Source organism: Triturus cristatus, chromosome 3_1, assembly GCF_964204655.1.
Source record: "Triturus cristatus chromosome 3_1, aTriCri1.1, whole genome shotgun sequence".
NCBI classification, from domain to species: Eukaryota; Metazoa; Chordata; class Amphibia; order Caudata; family Salamandridae; genus Triturus; species Triturus cristatus.
Genome location: NC_140583.1, coordinates 123719504 through 123735410, shown reverse-complemented (window position 1 = coordinate 123735410; position 15907 = coordinate 123719504). Strand labels below are relative to the sequence as shown.

The 15907-nt window shown below is 42.5% G+C and overlaps 1 protein-coding gene across 18 annotated transcripts in view; it reads right to left on the bottom strand.

The window, feature by feature from the left end:
- The window catches only part of PPFIA1 (PPFI scaffold protein A1), a 775827-nt gene that overhangs the window by 338813 nt on the left and 421107 nt on the right, over nt 1–15907 (bottom strand). For 7 of the 18 annotated variants that reach the window (XM_085643540.1, XM_085643545.1, XM_085643542.1 and 4 more), the window contains exons 14-16: nt 7122–7272; nt 5768–5991; nt 5605–5637 (exon numbers count right to left, since the gene is read on the bottom strand). In XM_085643540.1, coding sequence (XP_085499666.1) covers nt 5605–5637; nt 5768–5991; nt 7122–7272 — 408 coding nt within the window. The remainder of the gene's footprint in view (nt 1–5604; nt 5638–5767; nt 5992–7121; nt 7273–15907) is intronic. The other 11 variants (XM_085643544.1, XM_085643547.1, XM_085643554.1 and 8 more) reach the window with 3 other exon arrangements.

Below are 15907 nucleotides of genomic sequence, written 5' to 3'. Positions count from 1 at the left end.
GTCTTTTATAAAGCACACACCACAGACTGAATTGCCTATTAGTACTTGAGTAATGGCTGGTGTTCTTACTCCAAAAGGATGAGTCCACGCTTCAGGAAACGGAACCTGCTGCCTGTAGGTTATACATTTTGCTGAAGAAGGCGCTCACCGCCACGCTTCAGACGCCTCGCACACGCGCGCACACACACACTCGCGCACTTTTTGAACACAGGTACGGTTGGTTCGTCCCCACCAGAATTTTGGTAGGACAGCTGGTATGGAGGCACTGGCGACTGACCCTACCACTCTCACCCCCGTACTGCTCCCCCCTCCCCCTCCCAAGCATGGCCTGAGGTGTGAAGATGGTCTTTGAAGGCTGTTTACAGCCTTCCACATGGTTTTCTGGTGTGAGTTGGGGACAAATGTTTTGGGGTGCCATAAACTCGCTCGTGAGGTGTGAGTCCCCCCCCACCCCCCTCCCTGTTGCTTTCTTTCATGGAAAGCTGACTCGCAGAATCCCTCGCCCCGTTCAAAAATAGCAGACCCCCGTGCGGACACACACCCCACATAAAAGACGCAGAGACCACCAGAGCCGACACCTGCCCTACGTCTGAGGGAGAGCCCGCGCGTGTTGACAAACTGTCAGTGCAAAGATTAAGGCCTGGGAGTAAGGGTCGAAGGTGAAATGGTCAACTAGATAGAGGGAATGGTCATCACGTGCCCTCATATTCAGAATTAATTTGCCTGGGTAGTCCTGGATGCACACAGCGTCTTAGGTAACGGTGGTATAAACTCCAGGTTTGGCTGTGGCACAGTCAGGCCTGGATGCGGTAAAAAGGAGTTACCGCACATATCGGAATCATGTTTTTAATGAATTTACTAAGCGAATAGCTCAAACTCTCGCAGAAGCGAGACCTATTGCATTGCAAATGCTTGTTTCCTTTGCTATTATGAAATGGGTGTTTTGCTTTGTGTTTTCTGCATGGTGGGCACACTATAAAAATAAATACGTTACCTTATACTGGCCAGAGTGCTACCCCTTCTGTTTGTGAAGGAAGTCTGCTTGGAAATAAACACACACACACACACACGAAAATATCTGAATCTATCTCTCTCGAAAAATGCATTCTGACATGGCTAGTCATGTTTACACTTCGTGAGCTACTGTTTTTGATGTGTATGGGTGCATGTATATTGCAAGCATCAATACTATATTTTACAATGTAAATATTTTTTTAAATATCAATAGTGTACTAACGTATTCTATTTTCTGTGTGATCAGTTTGGTTACTGAAATATTCTCGCCCTAACGATGTCATGATGACTGTGTCTGTGGACAATGCATGTGAAGCGAAAGACATCCAAAATATCGTGTTATTTGTGAGAGTTTGCATGGGAAATGAAGTCAAAGCTATTTGGATGTACAAGGCACAAAACAAGCAATGCGTGGAGGGTAAAGCATGCAGAGCAGGGTTTTTTTTCGGGTGCCTGGGAATTATATTTTACACAGAAATGATGGCACTAAAGAGATTGTATGTATTACTAAAAGTCACGCATGCATACAGCGTCGCTGGTTATTGTATTGGAGGAGGGAAACTATGTATGGAACATACACAGTCACAGACCTCGACGCACCCCGCCAACCCACGTAGATGATGATATACCACAAGTTGCCAATGAATCCTGCGGCAGTTGGTCAATATACAGAGACTGGTTTCAAAAGAGATTTCTCTTACATGTCAATCAAGGGAATGTGTGGAATAGACAAACTCTAGGTGTGTTTAAAAGACACATTAAATTGGAATTTACAGATACATGAGATTTTGTCTGGCAAAACAAATTAAAGACCACATGCTACTGAGATTTTCATGTGGGTCTAAGCGAGGCATGTATTTCTGAACAATGAACAGTGCGTTTTTATTTTAAAGTTAACAAGACTTCTACATGATGAACCCTGCGTTGATCATTTAACAGGTTATGCTGCTACAGAGTTTGAAAAGATTTTCACCAAATTTGGTATGAATGTATCACTTCGCTGAATAAATCGTTATTTTTGTTGGTTGAAATCTGCTCAGTAGTTTGTGAAATTCGTAGAAAAAAGATGTCACGCAGCCCTCAATTAGTTCGTTTTAAAGTTCATGATCTGTGGTCTGTGAAAGGTGCATTTAAATTAAAAATCAATCTGACAAGATAAGAAGCGGTTTCTTCCATTGGGCAGTTCACTGTTAGCAAAACACAGATATCGGTTTGTGAGCAGCTAAATTCTGATTGGCTAACAAAAATTGAAAGGATTTTCGAAAGGAAACCATTATATGATGCAGTGGCAAGTTATGACCCAAGGCTAATGGAAACGAGCACATTTCAACAAGCCCGGCGGAGCGTGGCGCGCGCATTCCAGGCGGGGGAGCGGACCCTTTGAAGTGCTCCCAAAAAGCAGATTGCATGGCTGCACGATGCACGTGATTGTGCGCGTTAGCCATGCAATTGGGAGCACTTTTAAAAGCCGCTTACAATAGTCTCGCTTTGCGATCGTTTACGCGATAGCAAGGCGAGACCTAAAAAGGGCCAGACCAAAGTACTAGTGTAGAATTTCAAGATGTTTTAGCAAACAGCATAAATCTCTCTCACCAAACGTATTTTATGATAGAGATGAAGGAGAGCAGGGCAGTGTAGCCTCATAGGCTGTCATTATAAGGTTAAATATAGAGACTGTGCCTTTAAGAACCCAGTTGCCGTCATGATCCCATAATGCTCAGCAAGTGACAGTTGCTTCAGTTCTATTTTCCAGTTCCTGCTGACAGGACCCTATAGCATTGAGATCACCTTGTTTAGGCCTTTCCTCTCAAAAGTCTTGACAGAAATTGGTGACACCACCTTTATTCGATGTCTTTCATCTCTCCCTGCCTTTTTCAGTTTTCTGACAGAAAAGTGAGGTGTTTCAAATAAAATGCCTTCATTAGTTGACAAGTGCCCAAGATGTGGGAGGAAGAAGGCTAAAACAGACCCTCACAAGGTCTGCGTCATCTGCTCTACCACCATCTCATGTTGCGGAAGCAAGTCATCATTGCAAGACATTTTTGCGACGCACCTTACGGGAAAGGGATAAGATTCGCCTTCATGGGTCTCTCTAGAGCCTGAAAGAGGGCCTTCAGAGCGAGGGGGTGGTCAATCTTCCACTAGGGCTCTGTCTTCAATTTCTAGAGGACGTGGGAGTTCTTGAGGCATGCTAATGGCCTCAGAACCAGTAACAAATCTTTCACCTGGGCACATTTTTTAGTATAAGGAAGAAGCTGTTCATCAAGGCATGTTCTAACATTCTCTTCAGTCACCAGATTTTTCTTTTTTTTTTTTAAACCAGACTTCAAGGACAGCATTGATACCTACTCAACAAGGCATAATGATCACGTCTGGGGGGCAGGGTGCGGCATGGACAGCATTGGATGAGTAGGTGGATAGCACAGTGGTCTCTGAAGTCCATCTAGGCGCAGACCTGGACCTGTGGAGGATCAGGATCAAGGCGGCGGCCAGGTTAGAGCGGCGGCAATCTCACTTCAGCCCTGCGAGTGTTTCTAAGGATACCAGAGTCATCCTAAAGTTACTCAACTTGGCCAGAAGGGAACCTGAACCTGCGTGGATTCAGCAGATGCAGCTTCTGAATTGGCTCCAGAGAAGAGGGAAGTATGGTCTTGTGGATTGGTGATGTGAGTGGGAAGGTCCTGGGTACGGGATCGTTTCGTTTAGTAAGGAGAAAATTCTTTGGTCTTTTTGTGAGATTATTTCTCATCATGGGGACTTACCTGTATAGGAAAGGGCATGGTCTGGTGTGTCCCGCATTAACTTCGCAACATATCTGTCCTTTTACTCCCCAGGGGTCTTTGGGTGCATCAGGGAATGTATGATGCAGAGTTGTGGTCAAAGCAAGACACCACATGATGAGGTAGAGGGAACTCGACAGACATTTACTTGTAAAACTAGTGACCAGATTTAAACTCTGGCATCTTTGGAAAAACATGTGACCTAGTTGCAGCGGGGGGGACTTACATTGGTGGAGCACACAGATGTTGGCAACTATTAAATACCCATGTAGTCATGTCCACCAAGCAGAGCTAGGGTTGAAGCTGCATGGCATCAACTGGTGGTACTGGAAGGCTACTGCTAGAAAAGGTTATAGATACCGGCCTGAAACCCTGGTGGATATTCTAAAGGTAAGGAAGCTGCAGGATATTCTAAAGGTAAGGAATCCGCAGTAAAATGTATCAATCAGAACAAAATTCTTAATTGAAGAATACATTTTGATTTTCAGCTCAAATGTGTAACAAAAAAGTGCAATAGATTAGTACTACCCCATAGCCACAAACAAATTGCAGAACAACTCTTCTTCTGTGAAAGACCAGTATGCATTGGCCCTGCAACAAATATACAAAGTACAAACATTCACATACTGCAGCCACCAAAACTGCAAGTAAAACACCTAATACAAGGGGACTGAAAACTTGCATAACACATCAATGAACTTACGAAATTCCACCTTCTGCTGCTCTTCATACATAATAACCCATTGGCAAACTTCGTGAAAGGCCAAATATGCACATTAACGCATGCACAAATCCGCTTTTTCACTTGACATATCATATTACTATTTTACTTACAAGTGCATGCCATAGCAATACTTTGCAAAAAAGAAATATCATGCCCTAGAGCTCTGTTCAAAACAGGAAAAGAAAGGCACGATTCAGCCTTTAGCAAACACAAACAACAACAAAAAACATGGCAATCCATCCTCCAAACAAGAACCAATGTAATACAGTCACTCTTGCACACTAAAAACATTTTTTCATGTGGAATTATAGGATGCCATAGTCTTCACAAGGGTGCAGATTTTAGTTACAAGTCTGATACAGATTGATGGGTCACTGTGCCTGGTATGCTTGGGTGGGCTACAGGAACTGATTACATGGCAATAGGCTTTGGTTTAGACATATGTGGGTTTAGACTATTATAATTCCATTGCATGACTGCTAATGAGCTGCCAATGGACTGTCAGTGAAATACCATTCCAAAAAAGTGCCTTAAGCATATGCCTATTCTTAAAATAGTTGCTCTGGGTGCTTAGTTGAAAGGTGTACTCCGTCCAACTAACTAAATGGGAGTCTTCACTATTGGTAGTTGGTAGTTTGTACCTGGTACTGGTGAATAGATAAGAGTTATTTATGCTTAAAACAAAACTCAACAGGATGGCAAGGGGAAGCCACTCCCACGGCAGTCTGTCAGGGTGGCAGATTCACGCTGGCAGCAGAATGCACTGTGTGTCTCACCAAAGTTTCACAACTGTGAGGTCAAACCAGTTACCTAGCTGCCTTGGTCAATGCACTCATGCACAAAATACATTTTCACAGCAAGCAAAGCAAACTGGATCTGAATATCAACTGCAGTAAAGTTAAAAGTAAAAATAGGTTTCTTTGCCAGTCACATGGCCTCACTCTTCAACATGTTGTAAGTAACAGTGCAATTAGAGGAGAGTCTGCATATTTTCAAATAGGTTAGTAGAAGCCAATAAAAATAAGCCAATGGCCTTTCCTCCTCCCTCCCTCCCACTCATGCCAAGCTGCAAGCATCTCTGCTAACCTGCTGTCCATTTGTACTGTAGGGCAACAATATCTGTGAACCAGAATGGAGGTGTCAAGACAGGGCCATTCAACGGAAGTAGAATTTCAAACAAGAAATCACCTTTCAGCAAAATAATGGAAACGTTTCAGTTGTGGACAATGTATTAGAGAAATTAGAATACCTGATTTCATTGTTGATCGCATCAAGTTGCTCTTGGAGCATCATGGCCAACGTCTGGGCATCAGCTTGGCCACTGGGTGACAATATATCCACAGAACTGAATATTGTTTCACGGTCATCTTCGACATCTGACAGATCCACATCACTCTCAAACGCTTGCGCAACATTTGCCAAGACACTTGCTTGCTGAGCACGCTCCCAATCCTGCTCATTGAGGGTTTGTACCTACACAATTTCAAAGCAACAACGAAAGTAATTAAAATGTATGTCAGTTGCTAGTAGGTGATCAGGCCTCCATTTAACTATTTTGGAAATTAAGATGTGCAGCAGTTCCCCAAAAAGTGAAAAAAAGGTTAGTGATGCTAACACGGGTTCTGACCAGATTGCTACTAGTTAAAAATGTCTATAGCAAGGCAAGGTGAAGAATATGTAGGAAGCAACACTGGTAATGCCATGAGAAGGAAGGAGGCTGTGGCTTCAGAGACTGGGAAATCGGAGCTAGATGGTCATGAGACCATCTGAAACTATATTGACTTTTTAGTTAGTTTCAAACACACTATGGCTTTTTCACAAAACGTCAGCCTGCAAGAAATCGATTTCCATTCAAAAATGTTGGCATTCAGGTATAAGGAACCCAAATCAGATTGGAGGACTTTAGGTTTTCACTTATATTTAAGTTCCATCCATCTCCCAAATAAAACTCGGATTCTAAGGGTGAATCAGTCACAAAGATGGGTTCACAAAACAATAATTTATAAAAACTCCCTCAAAACTTACATGCTTCAGAAGTCCATCCGAAAAGCAAGACAGGTGGCAAAAAAAAAAAAACCATGGTTTAAGAGCTTTTACAATATCAAGGTACTGACATTCAAACAAAAATACCTGCTTTTACCACAAAAGTACATGCACAATACAGAACTACTGACAACGCCATCAAACCCGGGCCAATTACTGCTTAACACCATACATCAACTTTAATAAGCCTGGCAAATAAAAAAAAAAAAAGCTCTCAAACTAATTTCAGAGACCATGAAAAAAGTTTTTGTTGAGGCTAATGTACATGCAAGCTTAAAGGAAGATGCAGATTTTCATTAATGATGCTCGAATCTGCCAATGGCCATTGATGTTGAACCCTGCATGCAACCAGTAAATGTGTTCAGTCAAAGATTTGTACTGCACAGTTGCAAAATTCATATCTACTATTTCACAAAAGCAGTCTAGTATTAGTATGTAAGTAGGATACACCAATTTCAAAGATTCTGTGCAAAGCATTATTTGACATATTTCTGCAAGAAAACGAATTCAATCTTTCACATCATAAGTTCTAAAAAATAAATTTAAAAAAGGTAGTCTACCTTTGAAGGTTCATCTCGTAGAGCTGCTAGACGTCCTTTCTGAGGACGCCGCAGCACTGAAGAAGAGCTGTAGGAATCTGCATGGTTGTCAGACATGGATGCTGGCGCCAAGGCATATCTAAAATCTGGTACACTTCCCAAATGAGGTCTGCTTAAATAAAAAATAAAAAAATAATGAAGAGTTTACTTGCCATAAATCAGTATACAAGCGTGTAAAATATTCAAAAGTTAAGGTTCAAAATAGCAGAATAGGAAATTGTTTTTTTTTTTTTTTTTAAACTGTCGAAATACAACCAACACAATGTACAGGTAAAACTGAAGTAGGAATTCCTAAAAATGCTATTTTGTTTTACAATGGACATAGGGGGTAAGACTTTAATGACAAGGGCGTGGGGCACAAGAATCAGACAAAAAGGTTACATGAAATTTTATTTTTACCCCCAATATGGAGTTCTTTATTGAAGTCATTAGGCTAAAACGGTCAATATATCCTATCCCTGTGTTGGATTCGTGAGCACTTAAAGTAACAAGTTACTTACCTTCGGTTAACATCTCATCTGTTAGAGACTACCTGGGCATACATTCCTTACAAAGTATTTTTTTTGTTAAACAAAAAAAAAAAAAAAGAATACTGTGCATTAATGTTGGACTTGGCCCTTTTTAGGTCTCGCCTGGCGACGCAGCGCATGCGCGCTGTTTGCCTTGGCGAGATCTATTGATGCCGGTTTCTCTAGCGAAGGGAGACAAGAGGTGGCACGCGCGGACAGAAGATGTGCACGCGTACGGACAGAAGATGTGCACGCGTACAGACAGGAGATGTGCACTCCGCACGCATGCACATCTGTCCCCGGAGGCTCGCGTTACACAGCGCGCGCATCTCGGCTTTCACTTTCCCTCCCCCCGTCAGCTCCACGGAGCCAGCTTGTTTGGTAAGCTTTGGTGGGTAGCAGATGACTGAAAGTGTTTAGGGGGCACACAAGGGATATGGAGGGCAGGTTGTAGTTTCATAACTGGAGGGGAGCTGAGCAGAAGTGTTTGTGCATAGCGGGGAGTTGTTTAGATTTGGAGCAGCAGCTAAGGCCCATCAAAATGATGAAAAGTAAGTGTGTGGCTTGTTGGTGGGCAGAGTTTTGGGATGTGTGCTAAATGTGCAGCCGAGTTGTTTTCCTGTGCTTGCAGAAGCGGTGTTGCTGAGTGTTTGATACACTCATGATGTTAAGTAGTGCGGCGGTTTGGACTGCGTGAGTGAGGTGGAAAACGGCAAGAGTTCGCCGGCAGACGGGAGGTCCGGTGGGGGAGTTGGCTAGATTACTGCTGTGTGAGAGCGGGGAGGTAACTGTTGATGTTAAGGTTTATGGTGGATTTCGATTGGCAGGTCTGTGTTATAGCGATAGGGAGCATGTTGCAGCTTGTGAGCCAGAAGTACGTTGCACTGTAGTGGGGGAAATATTTATAGCATGGGATGGGTGTTTTGTAGTAAGTATAGGTAATATATTTAGTGCTTATCGCACTGTGCATAGGTAGCTGCGGGATAAAAGGATGCAATTATATGGGTGTACGGTACAGTGGGGAAAAGGAGGGAGGGGGGGTGGGTAAGGGCAAACATTGGGAAACTTGGATAAAAAAAAGCTGTGATCTGAAAGCGCAAAGTAATGGTCACTATTTTTTAAGATGTAGTGCATGTGTGCTGCATGTAAGGTGCTAGTGTACAGGATTCTTATGTTGAGTTAAGGATGAGGCACATGGATAATGAGGCGCGCATTTACACAAGTTTAAGCTATTGGCATTGTAAATTACGATGCTTTTTAATTAATGTTTTAAAAACAAAAACAAAAATAAAAAGGCATTGTTATTTGCAATTTCAATATCTGAAACTTGTTTATACTTCTGCCCTTCTCTGCTGTACAAGCCCAGCTTGTGTCTTTGGTGCTTCTGCTCATAGTACGCTTTTCTTTTTTGGGTTTCTTACTTGCAGGCACAACGTGCTTAGCTACGTTCAGCACGCCATACCCGCTTTCTGCCCCGTTTGCCCACCGAGTTCGCAGATTTTCATTATTTTTTTCGCTCACGGCCACCCGCCATTTCCTTTTGTTTACATTGCTTTTGTTACTATCTCAGGACCGGCGCGGGTGCTACGATTTCATCAAAAGTAAGAAATAGAAAAAAAAAGTGCTTTTCTATTTTTGATGCAATATTGGCACCCGCGCAGAGATAGTAACAAAAGTAATTCGGCCAGGTGTCTCGACATGCTAACAGGCCAGGACTGGCTGAGCATGTTTCAGTGATATGAGGGGCAGGGGGCATCAGAGTGCGCAAGGTTCCCAATTACGTGCTGGCAGCCTTGTTTTCTATCTGTTTAAGAGTGACTTTGCTGAACACTGACTTTGTGTCTGGAATTATTAAAGTCGTCTTGGTTTTAAAGATTGGCGTTCTGCATCATTACTGTTCTGTAAACTGTTCAGGGAGAAATGCGAGTATTTCCGTTTCTTCGGATATCATTGAAGGGATTGTGCTTAAAATTTCTAACTTGTTTAATGAGGTGCAAAAGGCAATCCAGCTAGAGCAAATAGGTTCGGTCTTTCTTTGACCATTCTTACTGATATCACAAGAGCCTACCCTGGCTGGCTTGCATGGTTACGTGATTTTTACCGCTTGGTACAACAGATTTAACCCAGATCTCTTGACTGGGGGTGAATGTTTGATTTGTTCCGCATTCTGTGCCTTTTTTTCCCCCACTTAGCAGCTATTGGTAGTGCCAGGCAAACCAACGATCTCTGTGCGCACGGCAAGTACAGTGCACGGGCAGTAGGAGCAATACTTTAAGGAGTACAAGTCTATCACCTGCAATTGTTTTTGTTTACTTTTTGTTATTAATATTCAAGGACTTTGTGAAAGTAGCGCAATGGGATTGGGGAAAGCGCACTCCCCTTGACAAGTGCAAGCTGAGGTGGAGGGTTGACTAGAGTCATCAGCAGCAACTTTCAGTCACAAACAGCAGGGTTATGGCTGATCAGGCAGGCATAGACCAAAAACTGGGGTGTCATTATGACATTAGTTAGAAATGCATATGGCAGTAAGGCTACATGGTAAGATGTGCTGTGCTCCGGTTGGAGTCACTTGAGCAGAGCACACAAAAGATGTATGGTGCGGTATCTGTTCTGAGCTATCCTTGTTGCTGCCAGTTGGACTGGTTGAGTTGCATGGCTTAAACTCGTTCATCCTGCTTGAAAGGTTACTTTTTTGATACACTGAAAGGTGCATGAAACGGCTCACGTTTGAAAGATTTTTGGTTCACCTGTTGTGGGCGCTTCGTTATAGTGCTGTGCTGGCGCAGGTTTGCCACTGACTTGGGTGTTGTTGCGATGTGATGTGGGATTGCTTCTTGGATAGCAGCTGCACTTAGCATGTGGTGTTGGGGGGACGGGCAGTACGTGCACATGAGTAATGCAGCTGGAATTACGGCAAAACACACCTGATAGGCAGGCTTTGGATGCTGCTGTACGTTTAAAAGTGGAGTAAATTGACTAGGATGTGATTATGAGGCAGGCTTGAGGTTAAACTTGGCTTGAAGGCAGCCTTTACTATATAGCTGCTCCTCTGCGGTTGCTCACAATGTGGGGTTCTTATTGTCAGAGACAGCTCTAATTGGATGGCTATGCCTGGTTACATGCAACAGATGTTTTCAAAGTTTGATCATGCCAATGAAGTCTGTCTTATGAGTTTTCGATCTTACCAAATTCACGCGAGTTGTTGCAATGAAGTATTCTTGAAAGCGGACTGTAAGCACAGGATTCCAGCTTTAATGAGCGGAGATTTCGCAGTGATAGGGTCAATTGGGAATTTGACAGAATGGATCGATCATTTGTAGGAAATACGAATGTCATTTGTGCTGTGCAGCAATACGGTGACCTGCCTTGTTGTCATCTGGTTCATGTCTGTGATTTGTGTTGACCTGGCCTGGCAGTTCGGACTGGACTTAAAAAAAAAATAATGTTTTATTTAATACTAATCGCTTCGCTTGCTTCACTGACACCGCGCTCTAATGTTTCACGTTGCTGACCTTATGCCTTCGGTTCTGTAGAGAAAAGGTCTCACATTTACGCAAGTTTGAGCTATTGGCATTGTAAATGACAATGCCTTTTATTCATGTTTTAGTTTTTAAAACATAAATAAAAGGCATTTTTATTTACATTGCCAATTACTTTAACTTGTGTAAATGCGAGACCTGTTGCATTGCAAATGCTGGTTGCCTTCAGTTGCTGAACCTGTGTGTGTTGGTATTATGCTAACCATTGGTAAAGTGCTTGTGCTCTCTACCTAAATCATGGTATAGTTGGCATCTATTTGATTGGTACATATAATTTTATTGCAAGATACCTACTAAATGGTATTACATATAGCCAGGGCATGTAAATTAAATACTACTTGGTGGACAGCAGCATTCATTGTTGAACCCACTAAAGTATCACTATAAAACATGTTTCAGAACTGTTGCTGCAGTCTGTGGTGCAGTTTTAAACTGCTATTTCGACCTGGCAACAAACCTTTTTTGCGAGGTGTAAACCCTCCTTTACAATATTTGTAAGGCACTTCTAAGGTACGTCCTAAAGGCTCATAGGGAAGGGTGCATTATATTTAAAAGGTAGGACATGTGTGCAAGTTTCACATGTCCTGGCAGTGAAAACTTCTAAAGTTGTGATTTACTTTTGTAAGACCCATCTATCCCATTAACTAACACTGGGTTACCTTATTGTATTTATTTAGTGCTAACTTTAGATTGAAGCAGATAAGAGATACACTGCTTACACGCAAATTAATTGCAATTTAAAATCATATTTGTAAGTAGGTGGAGCATTATATGGCAATGCTGGTTAGGCTTCTTCATTCAATACTCTCACAAACCCCAAAGATGGTCCTTGGATTCACAGTAACAAATCCTTAGCTTAGTTCAGGTAGAGTAGCAAAGAGCAGCCAGGGTTTACTAGAGAAACATGTGTTAATTATTTATGAGTACCAACATGAACGATAAGCAATTGACATGACTAAATAGAAATACAACACCAATTTAGAAAAATAAAGCAGGTTTTTATCTTAATTTAGACACCAAAACGGATGAACTCTTGATACATATAACCGGAAATATGGATTTTAAAAGCAATTGAAAATCAGTGCAAAATAATACAATGAAACTTTAAAATTGCAGTTCGAGTTGCATGGTACCAACTGAGGGTAAAGGTGATGCGGGTCCCAAGCCACGGCCGTCATTTCAATTTTACCTGGCCAGTAGAGCCCGGGCCCAGAGTTGTCCTGGCTGTCTGTGGTGCTGAACGAGAGCCTTGGGAGAGCTTCTTTTTACTGCTTACACAGTGCTCTGGGGAACCAGATGCAAAATCACAAGAACAGGGTCGCTTTAGGTGCAGCATCGAGTGCAAGGGTCAGTTGCTGGACTGGCCACCAACAAGCCTTGCCAGCAGTAAGCACAGCAAATGGATACTTCAACGTACGGTGGTACTGGGGAACACGGTAGCTGCCTGTAACTTTGTGGAAGGCAGGGCTACCGTTCCAACAAGGTACTAGACCATCTGGATTTGGGCGATACCTCTGCCATTAGTGCCATTAGCCCAGGGGAGTCCGAGGGTGCTTCAGGCTCTCACATAGGGGTCCCTCTGTTTGGGAGAACAGAGATTTAACCTAGAATGAGTCTTAATCAGGAGGTTTCAGGAGCATTGCCACAGGTGAAGTGTCCCTCTTTTGGTTTGGGCAAGTCCTGTTGTCGCAGACACAGGTATCTTCTTTATCCTCTTCAAAGCAAGTTGATTCAAAATGAGGGTCTGGTGTTAGGGATAGCTCTTAAATATTAAATTTAGGGGCATTAGGGTGTGGGTGCAAGTGGCCAATGGGCTATTTGCCCCAGTCGCTAACCCACCCCGAAGGTGACCACATCGGGGGTGTAGGTCACCTTTTCTACACAGAACCCACTATTTCTATCACTTTTTAAAATGCCAGATGTCTTCTGAGCTGTACAGGCCACACAGCCTACCTTAGAGGTGTGGCTAGCCTTCTGGGGTGAACACCTCCAGCCTACCTAAATTCCCACCTGTCCAGGAGTAAATGTGCCTGGGGAGGAGGAGGGCTGCAACTTCTTTGGGAGGCTACCTTGATGCATATCAGAGGCTGTGTAGCCTTTGTAGCTCACCGCCTTGATGTCACTAGCCAAGCCTGCTGTCAGTAGTTTACTTGGGTCACTCAGGGAGGCACAAACCGTGCTGCAAGCCCTGGAGACCACTATACCACCCATGCCCTGGGTACCACTGGTATCATATACTAGGGACTTGTAAGAGGAGGAACTTCCTAATCAATTGGGGTGGTCAGCATGTTTGGCTGCTAATTACACGTCTCTCAGCTCGTGAGACCTACCAGACTCCGCTGAAATGGATTTCGCCGACCGGTGAGTAGCCTTTGACTTTTTTTTTTAATGTACGGCACGTTATCCTCACAGGACTAGCAGCCGCCATTTTGTGTTTTCTGTCGGAGTTATTTGGCTCTCACCGCAACGTTGTTTTTTTTTCTACTATATATTTCCTCAGTAATGTAAAAGGGATTATTGAGTGAATTTCCTTTGTTGGACCACAGCCTTTTACATTTTAACATGCACCTGTGTGTTGGGCTGCAACTATAAAATATCAGTTTTTACTCAGGCTGAGTAGAATCTCTGAGGGCAGCTACGCACCTGGCAAGCACTTATTTTGAGGAGACCAAAGAAATGCTTCGAACTGGCAAATATTATGAATATGGATTAAACTATTGTAGTCACGGTGAATATCTTGTCAGCATGCTGAATTGTTTCTACCCAGATTAACATTTGTAGTTCGCTCTTTTTTTTTGCGCTCAGTGGCATGACATTGAAACGTTAGTCTATGGGTTTTCTTCATTGAGGCGTGGCTTGACTCCAAGAGAGGTTGGTTGTTGGCCATTTGTGGTATTTTTGGAAATTTTTAGTCTTCATTGCCTATTTTTTCTACCCTCTGGCCTGGTCATCCTCAACTCAGACCTCGCTTAAGTGCAGTGGTCTGGTTTTGCGCTGTATGTTATATGGGGAGAACAAGACCAGTGAGGCGTTTCACACAAAATTGTCTGCTTCGTCACCCCCTCTTGAAGACCATAATCCTTTCAATATTCTTCAGTCCAACATGGAAGACAGTTCTAGCAATAATGTATCCCCCCAGTGGTTACTTCATCGTCTTCCAATATTCCACTCCCAACGACAAAACCATTGCTTAAATAATCTGTTTCATCCACCCTCTCATCTGGTAAACGTGTTAAAAAAGATCCTCCGTCTCCTGCCACTTCTCTTCCTCCGACATCTCTAGACTTACTTCTGGAGGAAATTCGTGCTCTTCGTCCTCACATGGAGGAAACTAATAATAGACTACAAGCTTTAGAAGATAAATGGTCACACATGGAAAAAGTTGTATATGTGGAACAACGTGTTGACTCTCTTCAAGTTGGGGTAGATCAGATCCCCACAATGCAATCGGAGATTTCATCCCTTAAAAAACAAATTGAAAACCTTGAAAACTGCAATAGACTTAATCTGCGATTATAGGGTCTGGTGGAGGGGCAAGAAGGCTCAGATCCTTTAACATTTTTCAAATCTTTTCTTCCAAAAATTCTGTAACTTCCTGAATTCCCAGTTCTCAACATCGAAAGAGCACATCCTTTGGGTCATGTCTCACGTTCTCCAACTCCTTCTACAAAGCAAAGAGGTGTTATGTACTTTTTAGAATATACGGACTTGAAGGTATTGCAAGCAGCCACGAACAAAGGCCGAATATCCTGGCAGGGCTCTAACCTTTTCTTTTACCAGGACTATGTAAAGGAAACAGCAGACAAAAGAAAAACATTTTTAGATACGCGTCCTGCATTGCAAAATCTTAATGCTGAATTTGGCCTATTACACCCATGTCTGTTCAAGGTAACTTACAAAAACAAAACGACTTTGGAGGATCTGGTTTTGCTGCAACACTTCATTAACAATTGTAGAGTGTAGAACATGGACGTTTCCAGAGCTTCTCACATTTGATGTTATAACACACAATTTCTCTCACCTTTGCAATGTTACTGATCTTGTTTTTCTTCTGATTTTCGTTAACTTGATCAAGTTCAAATTGTTTCTTCATAGTTCCTTGTTCTATTAATATTAGGTGCAGGTGCCTGTTTATTTGATCCTTGTGCCTATGGAATCGTTTGGATGGAGTGTCTTTTCCTCCGACCTTGCCCTGAGATGTTTGGTCAGTCGTGTCATCTTCCTCATATGATCTCACCACCCTCGTTTTTGGTATGTCTTTCCTGTGATGTTTTTGTGCTGTCTTACGTATATTCAGTGTTTGTTTTCTCTTTTCTCCCTCTCCTTTTCTTCTCCTTTTTCTCCTACTTTTTCTTCTCCCGACTGTCCTTCTATCGTTCATACCATAGAAGCTATTTTTTCCCTTTCTCCTTTATATCTCATTTTACTAATTCTCTCCTTTATAATCACATCATATTCTTCTATGGATATGTCCAGATTTCTGTTACTTTTGAGTCTTTACATTATGTTTATTCCCTTATCTGCCTTATTATTACTCTTTAACCTGTTTATTACAATTTAAATGACTTTGCAAATTGTATCATGGAATGTTAAAGGCTTAGCCCTTCGCCTGAAAACCTGGTTACCTAAATTAGAGGGGAACAATGTGGGTTCAGTAAGGGTCGTCATATTGCATATTAGACTATTTTTCAATGTTCTT